Source organism: Chlamydotis macqueenii, chromosome 3, assembly GCF_036417535.1.
Source record: "Chlamydotis macqueenii isolate bChlMac1 chromosome 3, bChlMac1.mat, whole genome shotgun sequence".
Lineage (NCBI taxonomy): Eukaryota > Metazoa > Chordata > Aves > Otidiformes > Otididae > Chlamydotis > Chlamydotis macqueenii.
This window is the reverse complement of record NC_141558.1, coordinates 57,277,766-57,299,984: the sequence shown is the minus strand read 5'-3', so window position 1 is coordinate 57,299,984 and position 22,219 is coordinate 57,277,766. Positions and strand designations below refer to the sequence as shown.

General features: G+C 41.8%; 1 protein-coding gene across 1 annotated transcript in view; it reads right to left on the bottom strand.

The window, feature by feature from the left end:
* RNF217 (ring finger protein 217) overlaps window positions 1–22,219 on the bottom strand; it is a 62,177-nt gene that overhangs the window by 21,106 nt on the left and 18,852 nt on the right. Inside the window, exon 2 of the mRNA XM_086744413.1 lies at window positions 6,968–7,201. Within this exon, the coding sequence (XP_086600539.1) occupies window positions 6,968–7,201 (234 nt within the window). The remainder of the gene's footprint in view (window positions 1–6,967; window positions 7,202–22,219) is intronic.

The window sequence follows — 22,219 nt, the reverse complement described above, 5'->3', positions numbered from 1 at the left end:
GGTCCCAATCAAATGAAGCACAAGTAGCTTGGTTTAAGCACAGGAACTGCTTCCCAAATTCACTGTGTGGCTCAAATGCCGAAAAACAAAATCCAGGAAGCTTATTCAGTCGCCTCCAATACACGCATGAGATCACCTAAAAATTAGCAGCCAGTTTTCAGTGTGGTGGATCTCAGTCTTCTAGTTATAAACTTCACTGCCAGGGCTATCACCAAGGAGTACCTAGTCTTCTGAAGGGGCTCTACAGAGCCCAGAACGGGTTATGAAGCTGATATTAGAAATGGTCCTGGGAAAACGGGGCCAACAGCAAGGGTCTCAACCAAGTGCCATAACTACCACCTGCAAGTCAGGTACCGCCTTTTGCTCTTCACTGTGTAAGGGCGAGCTGAGGTTGTGCCAAACAGCCCACTTGCTACAGACCACACCTAACAGCAAAAAACACAAGCCAAGCTTGTTAAATTGAGAAAGGATCTATGGGAAAGGATCTTCCCACTCCACGATGATTTAAATCTTTGCGTCAAACAGGTACCATTGTCATCATGTCTTCCTCCAGAGTCTGGCTGTCTTTTGGAAAAAAGCTATGGCAGCTGCTGTGTTTGTAAAAGTAATAAATACAGGCACATTGCAGGTGCTTATCTGATGAAAGACAAGCCTCCTACCTGCATCGTGACTAAGGAAAGCAAGAACTAGAAGCCACATTAGATACAGGCATATCTAGGCTCCAGCAACATTTTCACTGCTGCTGTGTCTGGCAGCAAAATGCCTCAGCCTGGAAGACAGGAAGGCACACTTCTCAAGCAATGGCCAAGCCCTGTCTGCCAGCTCTGGCTGCCGCCCATGCCTGGCACTCTTTGTACCAGCTGATGGATGGGAGTGAGAAATTCAACCAGCTAAAAAAAAAAAAAAAAAAAAAAGGGACTTTTTTGGTTGTATCTGAGTCTAGACCTGGTTCACCACCGAACCATGGGCGTGTCTGTGCTGGCCATGCATGGCGTGGGGGTGCTGCTCAGGAAACTGCATCCTAGGGTGTAGTCACATGTGAAGCCCCCAAAACATATTTCCGAAGTCCTCACTCCCACCAGTTGCTGAGCCCTCTGCTCAGACACGCTAACAGGCAGTGTGCTGCCTCAGCTCCAGTTAGAGTCCAAAGCAGGAGCTCTGATCTCCCTTAACTATTTTGCTGGTGGACAGCCAAAATTATTATTTAAATGTGCAGTTCCTACATCCGTCACCACCAGCATGCTAGTACAAAGCTGATCTGATCTCTGATGCATGACCAAGAAATGAAGCCGTCTGCTACCCTTAATGCTATTCCCCAAGTTTTACACAGAGATTGCATTTAGTTTTTTGCCTTTAATGTTCCACATTTAAAACCTAATTGATGCAATGGCTCAGGCTTAGCATTTCTAGGACCCTAATTGACTCATTTCTCAGTGGCTGTTTTTATCTTCACCCGTAAAGAACAAACGTGGTTTCATGGGTTTTGTTTGTTTGTTTTTTTACACTACAGCAGTGTATAAGCATTACAGTTTCATTTGTATAAAGTGATGTACCTCTGTCTGAGCAGCACTGTTTAACCAAGTGTTTTACCTTTAATGGTGGACTATATAATGTGTTGCTCAATGCGTCACTTCAGCTTACCTCTTCATCCCAATCCACATCTATAGATCAGCAAGCGCAAGAATGGGAGTTGGTCAAGAGAACTAATAATTTTCTCACTAGCTATAAGATAGCATTTCCCCCTCCAGGATCTTTTGCCTGGGCATAAGGCTAAAATGCAAAGGGAAGCAGCATCAAGAAGTTAACAGAATTTCTTCTTATTACAACGGATGAACATTTAAGTCAGTTACCATCTACTAGTCATTATCCTTGTAAAATAAATACCATACGTGCATTTAAGTGTTATAATACATACATTTCCTTCATATCAAGCGGAGTCAAAGAGTGTGTAATAAAACAGATGAAATTCTGATATCCTGTACCCAGTGCAAGTATGACTTACTGCTTTCTATAGCTACAAAGTGACATGTTTGCTAAGGCACACAGTAAGATACTTCACACGGAAGAAAGTTGCGCATATTGCATGCTTGCTGCCAATGAAAGAAGTTACTGAAGAAACATGTAAGCAGCACAAAACCAGGAAGGAACAACAAATGAAACCTGTTTGTAGGCAGACAATACATTAAAGCTGCAACATGTGGATTACAAACATTATTCATTTTTGCATGAAAACACAGTAATGTCTAAGGTCAAGATAAAGTATAAAACAAAAGCAATACAAAATATAATCAGTGCCTTTTCTCTGATTTGTTTGTCTGCTGGCCCAGACACTAAACCAAAGGAAATACACTATCCCGCATCTCTGCTTCCCAGATGACTTCCCCTCATAAAAACAGCTTAATATGAAAGAGGAAGATTCCCACTCTGAAGAACCTAAAGAACAGCGTATTTATTGCTAATAACTAAACTAAGATAGAGTACTGATTTATGTTTCCACAATCCTTTAGAAACCAATATGCACAACAGATTAGATTACTAGCTACCATCCTGATGAATATCTCCTTATCTTTTTTTTTTCCCTTCTCCCCCACTCAGGGGTGTGGGGGAGGAATGGAAAGGGGTCCATCATCAAAAAATTTTTTTTTTTTTTTTTTCAAAAAAGCGTTAAGGTTAGTTACTTTTCTAGTAACTAGTGGCCGCAAAACAAAACCCTCAACTTATTCTAACTTGGATGCAGTGTGGCACCAATGTACTTAAGAAACAGGAACACAACAGGGCAATTACAGCAGTCTTTCAGATTTTTATTCCATTCTTTCTCTGCTTTTCTGAAAGAAAAAAAAAGTAAAATATAATTTGCTTTCTGCTCCAGTATTAGTGCATGAAATCATAATGAGGACACAGAAATGCTATCTACATATAATTTAAAGCATTAAAATGTATTACAGTCTAGCAAAGCAGACAAACTGTATCTAAAAGACCTAATCAATCTAGGGTTTTTTTTCAAATATGTTTTTCCTCACACAAACATTTTTTCCATTTATTTTACAACTTCCATTTCAGTCAAACAGAATTGAGAGGATGAACATACACACAAACTTCTATGCCATCTGGAGGTCAGCCTTCCTTGAAATAGAAGAGATTACACAACTTCTCATACTAACCCTTTTGGTTCTCAGCTTTCTGAAACACTGACCTTTGAGGCTAACATTTTCCATTTTCCTAGCTAGCCTCTTTACTGCAAAATGTTCTATCATTTTCCTCACTTCCCAGGAAAAGACCTTTCAAAATTGGTAGGTACCCTCAAGACAAAACACTGCTCAATGTGACACAATGACAGCAAAACTGACTGCACATTAAAAATATTCTGAGAGCCTGAAGCTGCAAAAACCTTAGTGGGATTTTCTGCTGCTTAGTGGAATGCTAGCTGTTTAATAGGATGGCTGAATTAATTGTGCAAATAACAGATTACATGAATTACAATCTCTAGCTACAGCTACACAGTCATTTTATTCCAAAATAAATACGGGCTCCTGCCAAAACAGCTGCCGCCTCCTCATCACCAACTCATCCTCTCTCTTGTACCAGCTGAAAATAAGCAACAACAAAACAAATCTTGTATCCCATTGGAGCTGATCTTTGATCCAGCTCCCAGTGTGACACCAAAACATCAACACCAGCAAAAGCAAGCTGGCAGGAATGAATAGCTGAGAGCAAAGAGGGAGAGCACAGCAAAATCACCACATCTGCAGCAGTTTAGGCTCAAGGCAGATTGAAGGGATGTGTAGCCATGAAGGTACCGGCAACTCAAGCTTAAAACTTGATCCAAAAAAGGGGGTACTGATTGAAATTAGCTAAAACAGATCCAACTCTATCAGAGTACCTTTGCAGGTACAGACTCCTACTAGTTCTAGAGCAATGAGTTTCAGAAACTCTTGAATAGTTCAAACAAAATACAGTTTTTATATAAACTGCACTGCAAAAAAAACCGTTTTCATTTCCAAAGGCAAGCACTCCAGCTCTTCTTTTATGTGATGTGTATCTCTTGACAGAAGTGAGCAAGAAAACTGCATTATGAACATCACAGGTTGATAACAGAGTCCGAGAATCAAGATCTGCTTCTTCACGGCAGGTGGCAAATCAAAGAACTAACAGTAAAAGCAACAGGTGAAATCCAAGGCTTAGGAGAAAAAAAAAAGGAATGCAAAAACCACCCCAAAAACTCACAGAACAAGCCAACATACTCACTTTTGTTAAAAACTCTTACCTGTTACACACACAGGAACTGAACTACCAATTTTTCAAAATTTTTGCTCATCTCCTTTGCACTTTGGCATACCAGCTTTGACCTGAGGTTTATTAGGGTCTTGTCTACAACCAAGTCTTACATTCCCAATTTAGGTCATAAGAGTGGGGGCAATAGTATTTCCTCACTTAAAGCTGGATCCATTTGTGATACAAATATTTAATACAGGAAACAAAATAGTCACACTGCTGTATTGTGCGGTCCTAAGTGGCACTAATGGAGGAAGAAAGGTTTGGACAGCAAGTTTCCTTTTTTCTCCCCTCATTCTCTCTCAACATACATGCACCAGCTAACTTTCTAGGCTTAGCACACCAAAACTTTGATCTCAAAAATGAAAAACAGCAGCAGCAAACCAAACTGCCTGGCTTGGATCAGTTTAGCTGATATGAAACAGCTAGAGTAAGGAAAATTAATGTAATAACTTTGCTATCTCTTTAAGTTTAGATGTTAAGTTTATTTATAATTTTTAAATAGTGTATCAAATTTTAGGAACACCACTAATAACATTTCAAAATTATCTGTTCAAATGTACTTTGGCATTTTATAGTGTTTTGCTGTTGCAGTGCACAGGAGAGCAAGGGTACTGGCACAGAGCCCTTGTGTGCAGTGATCCTACTCGTAGGCTTGTGCGCAGACTTTCTCCACACATGACTCAGTTCTTCTGAAGGCAGCACTTCCAGCCCTGGCACAGAATTCATCTGGTGCAATTGCCATTTTTATTGCTTGCGTGTGAATATGCAAGTCTCCCAGTTTCCAGTCAGATGTCTCCTATGCCATATGCAGAAGAAAATGAGTCTGAGCCTCCAAAACCCCTATAATTCAAGGCCCAGACAGGACACCATACAAGCAATCACATGAGAATACAAGAAAACTGAGATAATAATGGTCAACAGCTACACACGTACGTAATTAATTATTCACATATACACAAACTTACATGTAGTCTTCCTTTTAAATGTCATCCCTGTAGCAAAACTCTTTCTTGTGTTAAACTTAAAACAAGTCACTAAAATTGTAGCTATACCAGAAAACAACACAGGTTCAGGGAGTAGGCTGAAGCCCTGGACTATGATCATCCATGCCATTTGCTAGCACTTTGCTAACTGTGTTTCTGACCAGCATCAACTACATGTTCTTCCAGGCAACAGATGGCCACAGCTCAAAGGACACATTTTGCTGGATTCTGTTCCCAGGAGGAGAACTGAACTCTGCAGATCAGAGCTACACATAAGACATCACCACAAGACCAGGGAACTGCTTTTGGCTTGCACTATTTCATGCATCACACAGCCTCACTTTCCTTCTGATTACAATTTGTATGTACGCGGTGAGAACATTTTAACCACAGCATGTTCACTTATAAAAAAGCACTGGTGGGCAGAACCACCCGTTGCGTGCCTTGAGGAACGTTCTTGGAGTTGGCATCCCATGATACAACAGCTGCACCACCTGTGACCCCACATCAGTGGGACAGTAACAGCCTCTGGCACCTTAAGAGGCTGCTGCAGAAGCATTACAACACCAGATCTACCCTGGACCACACAACCTGTCTACACCTGAGGGAATGCTCAGTAGATAGGTGAAGGAGAATGGCTGTGGGCGGAAGGAATTTTACCCTCAAGTTTCAAATTTCTCCACCTCCACGTAAGATGCCAAAAATCTGAAAATGTTGAGTCCAACAGACACTGTGATCTGTAATTCATGCACTGCACAGATATACATAAGTAGCTCATAACTCAAGAGTTAGCTTTACCAAGGTTTCAACTCCATTGGATGCACAACCTTCTACCTTTTAATCTCCATATTGGGCTGAATCTTATGCTGAGTAATTAGAGCTATCTAAACATTCATCTAAACTCCTACTGAGGAGAACTGGTTTGTCCAGGAAAGGCCAGCTGAATCATGAAATTAACCACAACAAATGTAATAACCGGATGGAAAACTAATACAGAGCACAACGCTGCAGACAGAACCTTCGTCTTCTGGAACTGAGATGAACATTCAGCAGATCAAAGCTTCTTCTAACTGCAACATCTTGCTTTTTGTCTTTGAAATCACTGTTAAAGCAAACCTTTTACCAAAATAAATGCTGTAAAAGTGGTTTTTTTTTATCTTTCTCAAGTTTTTGTAAGTGATAAGACTACAGTAAGGTTTAACCTCTAGTAAGGGACTGAAGAAATCAAAACCAAGAAGCAGAACAGACAACAGCTCTAGCACTAAAGAAGGAGAAAGACAACAGGAAGTGATCTGACACCGTAAATGCCCATACTCCATTTGCTCAGGGTTTCAGGGAATACTTATCTTTGTGAGAGTTGTGAGTCTAAAATTATCAGTTAGAGCTATAACTCCCCTTCCCCAGTCTCTTCTGTTCACGACTATATTGTTTGCATGTCAGAAAGAATTTAAAGAGTATTTTAAGAGTATTTTAAAATGTGTGTCAGGACAAAGTTATGCCACCTGCCAAAGAAATAAGGACTAAAGGTTCAACTGCTTGAACTGTTAGAAATTAATTAGGTAGTTAATCAATGATGTATGACAGATTCACAGTCCTAATTACAGCTTACACATGGCTCCAGTGATGCAAGAAAGCTCACTTAATGCCCATCAAATGCTGTTCTGCTGTAGTAATGCCCTCTAACCCATGGCCCAGGCAAGCATGCTCACTTTGTATTTGTTCTCCAATTTGGCAGGGGTAGGAATGTGGCCTCTCCTCCGGAAGGTTGTAAAGTGCTTGCACTGAGGGCATGGCTTGGTGCTGGAGTCAATGCGGCTGAGTTCCAGGAAATATTTATACTTGATGATGTCGTCATGAGGCAGGTTACAGAGGACAGTTGTTTCATCCAGGTGTTCGCTGCACTCTGTGATCGGGCATTTTATATCCGCTTGTCCCAACTGCACCTGCATGTGAAAAAATACAGAAGAGCTGTATGACCTTTTGCTTCATAAAAGTAAGCAAGCATTTGTGAGTTTTGTGAGGAAATTTAGTTTCAAGTACTTTAACAATCCATAGACTTATCAAGCATATCGTCTTACTGTTTTGACTTTGCTCAAGCACACTGCAGTTTTCCAGAGAGTATTTTCAAATCCAAACAGGAAAGCTAATTACCCTTATGACAACGGTAGTTATTAAATGTATAGTCTTGGTGTATGTACCATGGCTATGTACTCTGCAAAACCAAAACACAAGTCCTAACTGGAAGCATCCATCCAGCATCCCGTGCTTTGTGCGTAATGATCAGCACTCCACTATCACGGCTCATACAGGCTGTGAGAAAGCAGGTAGAGGAAACATTTGTATACTGTTTCACTGCAAAACGTACTGGGAATCACAGCACAGAGAAATCAAAGTCAATTTAGGACCATCAGAGTCCAGCAGCTCTGACTCAGCGCTAGCCCGGAGCTTGTTCCTGCACAGCAAGCTCAGTGCCTCTGCAGTCTGCTTTCAAGAAGCTCCTTACACACCACACTGCATGTGTGGAAACTGTCAGTCAAGCCTGGAGCTGACCAAGCTAATAAATTTTCCCAGAACTCAGAGTCAGAGTTTAAAAAACAGCCCCTCAAAAATCAACACCTGCCTCTCCCAAACTCTAAAAGAAACAAACAAACAAACAAAACCAACCCAAAACTAAAAAGACAACCGAAACAAAAACATGCACAGAAGCAAGCCCATGTTAACAGAGCTGAAACCGTTGCTGATCTAATGAGCCCTGATGGTCCCAAGCTGGATCCACTGCAATACATTTCCAGAGCTCCTGGATGTGAGAAAAGCGCTGGGCCCAGGTCTGCACCCTTCATGCTTGGCAGGCTTTAACAGCTTGGACTCCACGCCAAAACAGCAGATCCTACTGGGTCTGGGAGCAGAAGTTGCATCTGCTTGGCACTGAGCCAGAGTTAAACAACCCTGCTGCATCTCGAGAGCCGGCAAGGACCTCACCTGAGCACGTTTGCACGCACCTCCAGTAATGTGGAATGAATGAGTGTTGACTGCACAAGTGTAGCTGACCACCAGTACAATTCCTTCCTTGTGAGTATCTCCATGCAGAGAAAAGGGGGTTTAACGGTGTAACCAGAATCTCCTTCTAGGAAATACTGCTTCAGGGTTGGCAAGTTCGATTTCCCTAGACTGCTTCATGCTCCATTACGGGAATCTGCCAAACAATACGCTAAATATGATAGGAACATTCAGATTTGGATGCAGATCTCACTGTTGCCTAGTGTTACCAGAAGACACGTCAGACACTCCATTAATACAGTACTTAAGCTAAAAAAGGAGGGAAAACAAAACAAAACAAAACCACAAACACAAAAACCAACACAACCCTGTCATTGCTGCCTCAGCAATGGAGCCATATGAGCTCTAATTGGATTATCATTAATTTAGTACAGCTCTACAGGATTAGAAGAGTCATAACAAAATGATATAAAACCCAAGGCTCATATTGATTTAAAAAAAAAACCCTACTGCACTACCTTTGTTCTTTCAGCAATGTAGCTAAACCCAAGCAGAGCAAAGAGGTTCGATATATGTTAGAAAAGCAGGGTGAGGATGCTGACAGCACATCCAAGACCAGAGCACGGCAGAGAAGACATCAGCAGGCAATCGCTGCCGTGGTGCTCTGCTGTTCTGGTTTTGTTTAGTTGAGGGGGGGCCTAAGGCGGTAGCTTCTGTAGGAAACTGCTAGAAGTCGCTCCCCTTTGTTCAGTGGACTCGGCCAAGCCTAGGGCGGACCCACTGCTGGCCAAGGCTGAGCCAATTGGTAGCAGAATGTCCCGTGATAACACCTCTGCAATAACATATTTAAGAAGGGGAAAACAGGAAAAAAAAAAGGAGAAGAGAAGATGTGAAGAAGCTGAGCAGGGGCAGAAAGGGGGAGGCGCGAGCCTCATGGGCCTTGCAGGCCTCACCTTCTGGCCTCCCACCAGGTGGCTGTCTGGGCCCAACTCGGCCCGGCCCGGCTGCAAGAAGTGGAGAGGAGATGAGATGTGAACGAGATGTGAAGAGATTCTGAGAGGCATCTGCCAGCCTGTTGTGAAGAATCTCTGGTGAGAGGAACAGCTGCAGACGCCAAGGTCAGTTCAGAAGGAGGGGGAGGAGTAATGTGGCTCCTGGCCAAGATTCCCCTGCAGCCTGTAGTGATGACCATGGTGGAGCGGGTTGTCCCCCTGCAGCCCATGGAGGTCCACAGAGGGGCAGAGATTCACCTGCAGCCTGTGGAGGACCCCACAGCGGAGCAGGCAGATGCCTGAAGGCGGCTGTGGCCCATGAAGGGCTTGCTGGGGCAGCTGTTCCGGAGGGACTGTACCCTGTGGAAGAGACGACCCACGCCGGAGCAGTTTCATGAAGGACTGTGGCCCATGGGAGGGACCCCACAACGGAGCAGGGGAGGAATGTGAGGAGTTCTTCCCCCAACGACGAAGTAGTGGCATAAAGTGACATGTGATGAACTGACTGTAACCCCCATTTCCCTCTTCCCCCCTGTGCCGCTTGGGGAGGGTGTGGGGGGGTGGTGCTAGAGATAATGTTAAGCCCAGGAAGAGGGAGGGGTGGAGGGAGGTTATGTTATTGTCTGTCTCATTATCCTGCTGTTTTTAGTAATAAATGAATAGTTTTCCCCAAGTCGAGTCTGTTTTGCCCATAACAGTAACTTTAAGGATTTCTCCCTGTCCTTATCTCAAACCTTGAGCTTTTTTCCTTATATTATCTCTCCCTATTCTCTTGGAGGGTGGGGGGAGCGAGAGAGAGACTGCGTAGTCTGGTCCCGATCAGGGCTGAACTACAATATCTGTGCAGCTTCAGCCCAGGATGCAGGCAGATCTGCCTGCAGTACAGATGAGAGGCAGCTCCCCCAGCAATACACCCACTCTTCAGAAGGAATTTCCCCGAATTTCATTTCCAACTTTAAAAGGTGAGCAGATGTCTACCACATGCAAACAAGGCTGCCCCTCTACTCTGCTCTGGTGAGACCCCACCTGGAGTACTGCGTCCAGCTCTGGAGCCCCCAACATAAGGACATGGACCAGTTGGAGAGGGTCCAGAGGAGGGCCACGAAGATGATCAGAGGGCTGGAGCACCTCTCCTATGAGGACAGGCTGAGAGAGTTGGGGCTGTTCAGCCTGCAGAAGAGGAGGCTCCAGGGAGACCTTATAGTGGCCTTACAGTACCTCAAGGGGGCCTACAAGAAAGACGGGGAGAGACCATTCTGTAGGGCCTGTTGTGACAGGATGAGGGGTAATTGTTCCAAAATAGAGGGAGGTAGATTTAGATTAGATATCAGGAAAAATTTTTTTACAGTGAGAGTGGTAGAACACAGGAACAGGTTGCCCTCACAAATTACACGCTGGGGAATGTCCACAATTTATACTTGCAGGACCCTAATTCGCCTGTAGCAGCATGTGAAAATTGAACTCAAGACATCAAGTGAGACATCACTAGAGTGACTCTTCTCAGAAGAATGACCCAGTACATCATGGAGCTGTGCTTAAAAAGCAGATGATCAATTCAGCACTACAGTACTCAAACGCACTAAACTAGGAAAACAATTTGCTACATAAATCTAAATAGCTACCACACTACTGCACGGATTAATACAAGTGTTTAAAGAAGTGTAGGTACAACAATTTAAAACCAATTAACCAAAATTAATCGCTTCTATGACTACTTCAGGGTTTCTGGGTGGTTTTTTTGGTGGTGTTTTTTTTTTTTTTAAGCATTAGGGAAATACTAAGAGAGGCAAGCCATTTTGCAAAGAGAAAACTAAGCTACAATGGAGTAACACCTCTCAGTGAGAAGGCACATTGTTTCTGGCATCTAAGCTGGTACTTATGAAGCACTGCTTATATTAAATGCTAGTTAGAACAAACCTGCATTAATAAAATGAAAGGATACAAAGCTGAACACTTTCTATATTTCATGCCAACACAGAATATGATTAATATATGCAGTAAGAGTCAAGTGTGGTTTCAGTGTTTATTTTGAAAATATCTTTTACACCCACTTGAAGTAAATCATTTTTATCCTTTGTAATAGTTTCAGCCTTTCAAGTTTGGCAAAGATTTATTCTTTTCCTGTGTTTTCAATAGGACTGAGGTGAACTGAGCTGATTTGCTTATTAGCAGTAACTTCAATGGAGCCTTGTTTTACCAAAACAGTCCATCTTTGTGCACTAGCATCAGCAATTGATATAAGTACAGCTTTACAGGTAGCCTGTTAGGCTACCTGCTGCTGCAGACCCAGGAGGTGCTATGGAATGGGAAAGGAGAGGAAAAAAAAAAAAAACCACAAACAAAAAACTCTTATAAAAAAAAAAAGTTTTATTTTTTCCTTGATTTTTTTTTTTTTTAGGAAATTTTGAAGAGTCTTATCCTTCAACATCAGCTTATCACAATGTCAAACCCCTGAGTTTTAAGAAGTCGCTGAATTTCAAAATACCACCGTGTATTAAGAATGTAAGAACTCTCAGTATACGCTACAGCATGGTGTATTTTCACAGCATGAGGAACGACTCAGATATGTCTAAAAGCAGCTGAGCTGCAGCACAGTGTTAAATGTCAGGCAGCATCCAGTTCCTACACCCAGCTGTGCTTCACTTCCGTAAAGCAACTCAGGAGGGGCCAGCTCTGCTTTTAATTCATAAGGAGAAACCAGAAGAGCAATACGCACCTCACCCTCCCCCAGTTCTTGACATTTCGTTTGAAAATATTTGGAGGGGGACGGAGGGGCAGGGCAGGGAGATGGCACAGGACAGGACCCAGACTCTACACCAGTCCACTTACTGCCCCAACAGAACACAGAAACAGATGGCATGGTACTTTAAGTCAGAAAATTATTTCCACTCCCCAAACTTTCTTTTAAAGGAAATCTTTGTCAGCTACACAGAAAGCAAAGTTCAAACTACACTGGAAGCACTGATTTATACCTGTTCTTTAGCTTGGCCCAAGCTGGATGTGACATAACCTGTGCGGGCTGTACTTGGGCAGCTGTACTACAGCTATATTCCTTAAAGAAGGGGCCATTCTACTTCTAAAATAGACAGGAACAAATGAGCATTTTCTAACTGAAACTTTACTCTTAGTTCAGAGATGCATATGCTAAATAGAACAGTAAAGTGGTCTTACTTCTCACCTATTAATGCTGAAAGAAAAGTGAACAGTGCCATGTCTAATCTGCACCTCTAGAGAAATTCAATTTCTACCAGTGCGCCCAATTCTCCCCTGTAAATTCCTAAGGATGTTACACACTAAAAAAATATTTTTGAACTGCACAGATGCAAGTGAGGGGACAATCTGGTCTACAGGACCTTCATATTCCACAGGGAAAGAGAAAGAAATGAATTGAAGTTCCTTTATTTATAAGCAAAATTCCACTGCCTTCTAGTTCACTGGAAACATTGCTCTCTCATTTTTGCTAGTAAATTGCAAATTAGTGAAGAACTACTTTTCTTATAGGTTTTGGAAATGGAGAGTGTAATTTTGATTTTGTTTTCTTTAAAAAAAAAAATCCAAAACAAAAAAAAAAAAAACAAACAAACAAAAAAACAACCGAACTTAATGGAAAATACTTGAAGGGCTCACCATGGTTCAGGACTCCACAGTGGTAGGTGCTAACCAAATGAAATCTGAGTAGACATGATTCAACAAGTGCAAACCAAAGATAGTGCAAACTTTTACTAAGCATTTTGCACCTGCCCTTAAGGTTGTGGTTCCACAACCGTTTCTGTGGTTTGAGTACTAACTTGAGCAGTCTGGATCCTCTACCTCTGATCTATGCCAGTGATATCCTCGCATACTCCATCAAACTCCTTTTACCAAACAAAAAATCCTAAGAAACAGATTCTGTTTTTCAGTCCATCCATCCTACCTCCTTACTGTCAAACGGTACAAATCTTCAGTGCTGCAAGACAAGCAAGAATGAACAGCTAGAAATAACAGTAATTTGATTGGGGTTACTTTAGTTGTATCACCACCAAACAAGAAAACAGACTGAGTTTCTTGTGGGCTACCTCCTCCACTGGACATCTTCACACAAGTTTCTGCCTGTTGTTCATTCCTTCACAAACTATACTCCATGAGGTACGTTTCACTTTGACCCCCCCTTTTATTCATTTCTCAATACGGCAGACTTGCAATAAATTACTTTCTGAATCCCTTTCTCATGAAGTTGTCCCATCATCTTCGCTGCCAACCACCACCTGTAACCTCACTCTAGTTGAGAGCCATCGCTCCCCTTCCTAAGAGGGAAGGGCTTCACTAGCCTTAGCAAGGCATTTATTGCTGGCCTCAAAAGGATACAGAAAATGTTCAACATGGTAAGGATCTCTCAGGACACTGCATTAATAATTTCTTTTTTTAGTTTTAATTCATATTTTCTGCTATGCCAGGAAATATCCTAGTCACCACCAAAACAACTAGAATGACCAGTCTTTCTTCATAGTCAGTGGAGAATGAGGAAGGTGATAGAGGCAATGCAAAGAAAGCAGCAAATGTCAATAGCACCTTTAAGACACATAGGAGAAAAAAAAAAAAAAAGAAGGGGAAAAAAAAAAAAAAAATATCACACTTTTCCCCATCTCAGGGACTAAAAGTAGCTCAAGAAACCTAACTTCTCCCAACACCAACATCTGACAGGTATTCAAAGACGAAAAACCCAAGAAATTTTGTTACATTTGTGACAGAAGTCCATTTTAAGTTGTATTTAAAATCATAGAATCGTAGAATACTTAGGGTTGGAAGAGACCTTTAAAGGTCATCTAGTCCAACCCCCCTGCAAGGAGCAGGGACATCTCCAAGCAGATCAGGTTGCTCAGAGCCCTGTCCAACCTAGCCTTGAATGTTTCCAGGGATGGGGCATCCACCATCTCTCTGGACAACCTGTTCCAGTGTTCCACCACCCTCAGTGTAAAGAATTTCTTCCTTATATTAAGTCTGAATCTACTTCTCTCTATTTTAAAACCATGACCCCTTGTTCTATCTTTATTATTAAGAGTACAACCAGAGACTTCCACAAAAAAAAAAAGAAAAAAGAAAAAGAAATCATCAGCTTTCTATTGTGTCACAAGCTTGTGCAGACCAACCCTAAAAGGGTCCATGAGGATGTCCACCTTCATGTGTCCTCTCAGGACACAAAGTCTTTGTTCTCCTTTTACATTGGTACTACACACCTGGATGAAGAACGACCACGATGTGGGAGTTCCTGCTCCACGTGACATTCAGAAGGAGAAAGTCACTTGAGCCCAAACCTTGCAGGCATGAGCAGATATTACCTCTTCTAGTCACATTGTTATGCAATTTCCATTAACTGTCACATTGTCAACAGCAAAAAAAAAAAAAAAAGAAAACCCACAAAAAAGCAGCCGAATCTCAGGGCCTTTGAAGAACATGTTAGTATCTCATCCTTCAGGAGAAAAGCACAGAAAAAGGAAGAAGCTGGGAGGGAATCACAGCACATATAACTGCAATCCAACCACCACCAGTACATCAAAGGTTTAACCTTTCTGCTCCAAAAGCATGTCTTCCAAATGCTTTGCAACATTTAAACATGGTATCAATTTAAACTCTCAAAGCTCATCTAGTTTTCACACCCTCAGACACAGGCTAGGATTCCAGCTCCATCCGTAATGCTCTGAGGACTGCTTTAGGGAGTGCACTCACACAAACCCACGTCCCCAGGGGGGCTACACGATGGTGCAGCCACACACCAGTGAAGGCCACAGCCGGTACTATCTGAGCAGGTGGGGACTGGAGCAGCATTAGCCCCAGAAACCAACCAAAATCTTAACTGGCATAACTGGCCTCCACAGCCTGCAGCAAAACCCCAAACCACGGTGTCCGTTTCCCATTCAAACTCTTCTTTTTCACTCCACAGCCACATATAAGCCTCGTCTGAAGAGCTGTGAGGATAAGCTAGCAAAATATTCTTCAGAATACACCTAAACTCCTTAAAGGCCTCTTGATTTGCTTTATCATTTGACGACATGCTGGCACAAAGCTCTACTCCTTTTCCCTTCCTTCCACAGGACCAGGTGTTACCTGGATATATGGATTTGATGTCAAAGGGAGCATCTAGCTTCTATTAGTCCTGTTTGCATAGGAATAACATTTATAGAAAAATTATAGAGAAACAAATTAACACTAAAATTCTCCTTCACAAGAGGTAAACAAGTAATTAAAAACCTGCACGAACTCTCCCTCTGGCCTTTCCATCTCCTGTTACTTTCTCTAGCACCAAGTTAATCGGCAAACGGAAAGAAGATTTTTACCTCAGTAATGCATTTAGAAAAAATACACTGCATTAAGACATGTTTCTGCCTGCTACTACTAATACGTATCATCAGCAAGTATGGAGCTTACACACTTTCTGCTCTGTTTATTGGGCATCCATGGGGAGCTGAAACCCACAGCAGGGGCACTGTCAGTCCCATGGCCAGACAAAACCAAGGCTGCTACACCTGGACGGCTGCGCGCTGAGCTGGGACACTCTCTAAAAAGAGACATGCCAAATTTAGACCAACAAATCTGCTGGCAGAAAGCTTTCACTACCTCTGGGAGCCTGGAGTGTGCAAGATAACGCAATCTTTCATCTCTCCTGTCGGGGTGCGTGTGGGGGGCAGAAGGAGGGGGAAATCCCAGTGGAGGAAGGTAACCCAGGAGGAAGCGCGGAAGAAACTGCCAACCTTGGAGGAATCCAACTCAAACCCACAGGCCTCTCAGCATTCATTAAAGGGAACAAGGAAATGCATGATAGCTTTCTTACCTTGTCCAGGTGTGCATATTACCAAAGCTAGCTAAGTATGGGTAAGGTAATTTTTCTGTTCCTTAGAAGACACATTCACTTTTACTAAAAGACTCAAAGGTACTCATAAAATTAGAGCTTTGAAGACAGCAGACAGAGCCAGGTACCTGCTGTTTTTGGGGTGGAAAACAGAGGCAAATATATCCAAGCCCTGAGAGTAGTTGCTTCTGCCTACAAGCAGGACCTAAAGACCACACTAAAATCAAGCAGGTGTGGGAAGGGATTACAGGAATGAAGCAAGGGCCAGGAGACCATCTGCATACCACGACACACTCAAATAACCCAGCCATCTCAGGAGTCAGCCCTGCTTGCATGGGCCCAGTAGCATTAGGAAATACAAGTAGCGAAGAAACAATACCTTTGTAAGGTAATGGTGTGTTGGGCTTCCAGCATTGGAATAAAAACATCACAGACAAATAGCACAGAACAAAACAAACCAACTCCCACAGCTGATACTTGTAAAATAACTAAGATAAAAATCAATCAATTAACTCTTTAATCAACAAGCTTAAATTCAGAGAACAGCCTGTTCTCCTACAGCCAGCATAAGACTTGCAGAAACTGTCTTCTGTGTTTAATTTCATTACCAGCCAAGCCTAACCTGGATCTATTCTGCCCATTCAAGTGCTCTGGCAAGAAACAGACAAACTACAAAAGCCCAGGCTGACGCTCCAGGAAGGTGAGGAGTGAACAGGCAGGCACAGCAGCAGCCGCCAACCCTGCAGCACAGGAGCCTTCCCTCTGCCATGGGGCAGCACATGTTGCTTTCAGACGAAAAGTTACTTGAGCAGGTAATTTTTATCTATATGCTGGTCTCTTACAGGAGGAATGCTTAAAAAGGAACACAACTGTTTCCTCATCTTATGCACAACAGAAAGTCCTGAACAGTCAAACTCTGACCTCCACTGAGTTCAGACTAGATTAACCCAGATTCAGATCAGTTCCAATGGAATAATACTGTTAACTATTAACAATCATTAGTATCACAATCAAATCCTTTCCCATGCATTTCTTAAAGGTGGATAAAAAGTCAGCACCCATAACAGAAGAATGAAAATAGCTGGTCTCAATCTTCATTGAGAAACATCACTTTGGTCTTCAGGTAGAGCCAAACAAAATCCATCAACTGTGACTATTTATCTTACAACTATTTATGTCAGAAAAGAGGAGATGAATAGCTCATTCTTCTACTATTTAGTAGGCGGGGTCCCAAGCAGACACAAAAGCTCTAAAAGGCTTCTGAGTTCCCATTTGCCAACCAGTGTTCCTCTTTCACATAAAATAGGGCCCAATCCACCATACATTTGCAGAACCTAATCAGTAATCTGTATGACTGTGCCTCCAATACAGATTAGCCCAACTGGTACCACCAGCAATAGCTAATTAAACCTTTGGTTTCACCACCAATGGTTGCTCTTATGTTTTACTGTTGTACCCACAGAAACATTTCAGGGTGCTTAGTATTTTTCCCAACTGAAAGTGGTGTTTAGCATAAAATAAAGAAAAGCTCTCATAATTGAGGGAAGGAGGTAGGGGGGGTATGCTCCCACCTGTCTCACTGCTCCATCCCAGAAGATGGCTACGAAACCTACCAGAGAGTCACCATGGATGTGGGCGACGACTTAAAAATAGCAGGAACTTTTAACATAAATCTCTCAACTATTCTCTTGACCAACTTAATCATCTATGTTCGTTGGTCTGTAGGAGGAAAAAAAAAAAAAAAAAAAAAAAAAAGAAGGACAAGGATTTTATAGCCATTATTAAAAACTATCCTGCTTTCCTTAAGAAAGCTCCCTACAACTACTTAGTTTCCACATCTTCGCTAGGTCTGAGGTTGTAGGCAAGTTTTCTTGTGGATGTATTTACAGATTCTTGAGCATCACACAGGAAACCAAGTTGTGCCCTCTTTACTTTATAAATTTAATATAGGAACAGCACAGTTGCATAGATGCAAGCAAAAGCAGAAGAAAGTACTTTTAAACTGGTAGATGACTGTCAGGAATGACAGTAACATACCTCATTTCTAAGATTCAAGGTGGAATATAAGAGGTTAACACATCATCACTTGGCTCCCCCTAGAAACAAGGTAGGTTGAAGAAATTTGTTTATGTACTGAAGGTGTTACAAAATAGCTAAGACTTGAATTGAATTCTAAATAGTTACTTTGCCCTGCCTTCCTGAAAAGAGACCTGGCACATACCATACCAGTACCTATCCACAATAAAAACAAAGCTGCTTTTGCTGAAAAGCTACCACGAAGTGAAACAACTTGGTAACTTTTACATAGCTTAAGTGGTAAGAGGACTAGTGTGCATGCTGACACATTTTTAGGGATAAATACTTCCTGGGAAAGCCTAATGCAGAATGGACTTCCACATACCATAATGGGGACAAACCTCAGATACCGTGATAAAGCTCTAATTTCACATGACTTTATGTAGTTATTTCTCATAATGCATTTTAAGTTGAAACTACATTTTAATACACATTTAATGCAATGATGGATAACGCCACAACAGGGAGCAAATGTACACGACCAAAGTATAAACAGCACAGCCTTCTCCAGGGGAGAGTTAGAGGCAAAAGCTTGAGCGATGGCTCTGATCCATACTTGGAGAAGCAAAAGTGAAAGCAAAGCAGAAGTGTCACCCCATTAGGAGCAAACTACCCATCATCACACAGGTAAACACTTACCTAAGATACCTCAGCAGAAAACTGTGGCACGGGAGAAAAATCCTCTTATACACATTGAAGGAACAACTCTGCCCCAGAACTGACCTAATGCAGTAGGGAGCTGCTCTTGTCTAGTGTGCAGTGATTTCTAAACAGCGTATTTAACAGACAAACTATTAGGATTCATTCTCCTGCTGATCAAACTCTGGCTGTAATTTGTGAGTTGTTACTATGTCAGGTCAGTCTCCCCAAGAATCTGCCAGAATTGGGTCCCAACTCAAGCTAGAAGATAGCTTTTACCTTGATTAACAAGACAGTGTGTATTGATTGCTGCAGACTTTGTCACAAACAGTTAGGATCTTTACAACATCACAAAATCATTAGAAACAGCAAAACAAGGCGAGAAGCAGACAACACAGCTGTTTTCCACCAGGCAAAACAAACCATAACTATGTTCAGAACAATATACTCTGCTTACTACTTTTTCATAAAGCAAAGAAAACATGAAGAGAGCTGATTTAAATTCCTAAAGGCAGTTCTTTCAGCTGATTAGGCTGTTAAAATACTCATTTTCACATCAGGTTTGCCACAAGAGAAGAAATTGCGACTATTCCATTTGTTCCAAATTCTCTTTTTTTTAAAAAAAAAAAACAAAAACAAAAACAAAACACCAAAACAAAAACACTACTACCTATTAATCTGCTGTTTATATATTTAAATCTATGTTTATAAAAATTATAACAACATAATATGACCTTTACTACAAACCCTTTCCTAATTCAGAATGTTGATAAGGATTTGACAAACCTGTTGCATGTAGTGTTGTGCTCCGAGAGCCTGCTTTTGCTGCGAGGCACAAGTAAAGAATAGAGGTAGAATAAGCCAAAATCCCACAGATTAGTCTCCTGGCTAAAATTTTGCAGTTAACAGTGAGGAAGAGATTTGATTCTTGCAAAAATACTGTTGCAATCAGATAAGGCTGTGGAAATACTTGCATGTAGGAGAGAAAACATAAGGTGAAATAAGGCTTCCCTTCCCTGCCTCATCATGTTTTTAATCACTTCTGCTCCTTTGAGGATAACAATAGTCCCAGAATATGAAGAGAAAGGTGGAAATAACTTCTGTAATCACTGAATTCAGTTCCCTGCAAGCATCCTTTTTTGCTGGTTAAAAGACTGGCCTGGAATAAAAAGACGAGACTACTACTACTCACACAGACTTCTTTCTGGATGCTATGCCAGGCTTACCCTGTATCACCAGGAGTTTAGCCCAAGATCTCCAGTTAAGTGATCAAACACCTTCATGAGCCTGAAAGGTTTGGGGTGCAAGTCCAGCTAGACCTGTCACATATCAGCTGGTCCAGGCATCCCTCCCCAGGTCTCAGACCCCTTCAGTCACTCCTTCAGGTCACAGTCAGCCAAGACTGCTGTTACCTCAGACTGCACCCTGTGTAACAGCTAAAAAATTATCAAAGAAGTCAATACAGCTTTCCCTTCTCCCTCTCTGCTTCAGAGAGTGATCATGAGACTGCAAGGAGAAAAGCTTCAGCTGGCTAACACAGGAGACTGAAATGTTTTTCAATTAGTTTTCCAGTTGATCAGGCAGCTGAATTAATTCTCCCTGTGACATACGATCACTAGTTCATGACCCAAGAGAGAAGTGGGAAACACACAGCCAAGCAGAGACTCTTGCAGAGATAGCTGGCCACTAGTCGTCTTACCTGTTATGTCAATCTACACCTTCAGATCATGTACCAGGTATTTCTCATGTTAACTTTGTTTACCTTTAGAAAGCTACAAGCCTGAAATATGCTCAGCAGCTCCCCTCAGTAAAAACAGTTAATAGCAACTACAGCACCATGACTGGAGGGCTGCACATGATCCCTTTGCCTTGCGAGTCTATGCATCAGTGTTTTCCGCACACATACTAAAATTCCTGTTCTTCAGAAAGTAGCCTGTATTTTGGCATAGCTTTGTAAGTACTAATGTATATTTTCCCATTCTGTACAAGTACTTAAAATGCTCAACAGTATGCATGGAAATCCTTCCCTGAGCTTCAGGTCTGAACCCAGCATCTGTCCTGACACCCATCCCGCAGCCCTTCAGATGGTCTTCATACTTTCCACTTCTCTGTTGGCACTATTTCTGCTCTCCTCTCAGCTGTCTCCCTGAAGGATAGAGGAGTCTTACTTACAAAGCTAACGCAAAGGGAATAGTCATGAAGCAACTAGGCTTTTTAAGATAAAAAAACCACACTACTTGTAATGAAAAAACTAAGTTAATAGGTATCCTCAGCAACTTCAGACCAAGAAACAGGGAGGAACTCTACCAACAACTGTCACACATGCTACAAAACACCATAAAGCAGTTGACCATAAGAATAAAAAAATGACTACAAAAGATATACTATGAACAAGACACCTCGTTAACTTGACATACACTGCAAAGAATTTTTACTAAATACATTTCATTGTCCTGTTCAAAGAGCAGACAACATCTCCAGAGACTACAACTTAAAAGCAGTTATGATAGGAAAATACTGCTTACAACAACTGGAGGAAAACCACTATTTATCATTTCTGTGGATACTGCCTATTTACAAATGAAATGACTTCAAAGTTGTCTAAACCCTCCTCCCCCAAAACAATCAAGGATTATTGACTATAAGGGTTTGTAAAGTGATGAACATGACGTTAGATAACTTGAAGCATCACTTCTGCCAGCATTAAACATTTGCAGGGCTCTAGAAACTGGGCTGCCACACTGAATATTTAAAGAAGCAGCTTTGTTCCTACCAGTAGTATTGAACGACCACCAGTAAGGACTGCAGCTTGGGGACCAGCAGCTTGGGTAGGTAAACTGAGGTGAAGGAGTATCAAGTCAGCTATGCCCATCTTCACTTCTGAAACTACAGACTCTAGTAGTAATTGAATTCAATACTAGTTGAGGAAATTCTAGTTTCATTAATTATTTCCAATTATTTCATTAATTATTTTCGTGACAGAGACAAAAAAAAATAAATAGAATGTTTGTTAGTAAGGAGATGAAAACTTTTGAAAAGTATCCGATTTAGCATTTCATATATTTTCATTGAAATAGAAGCATACCACATGACATTAAACACCAGTGACCTGTCCATCCAAATATGACAGCATGTTAGTTCTTCCAGAGCAATTACTTCACCTAGCAGTTACAAACTGCAATCACCCTCTATCATTAAGCATCACTGACTATCATTTGCCAAAAATACGTGCTTCTGTAGGGGCCTGGCTAGTTGCAGTGGTTTACCTTGGAAAAGGGAAAACAGTCACAGCTGCTTTAGTTTGTCTGGGGAGAGGAAGACAAGAATGGAAAATTCAGTGAAAAGAAAGAAGAGGCACTCACTTCAGCCTTTCCTATGACGTCGCTGCCTTTCCCACAAGTCGTATCTTTTCTCTTCTGCACTTTTTCCCTGGA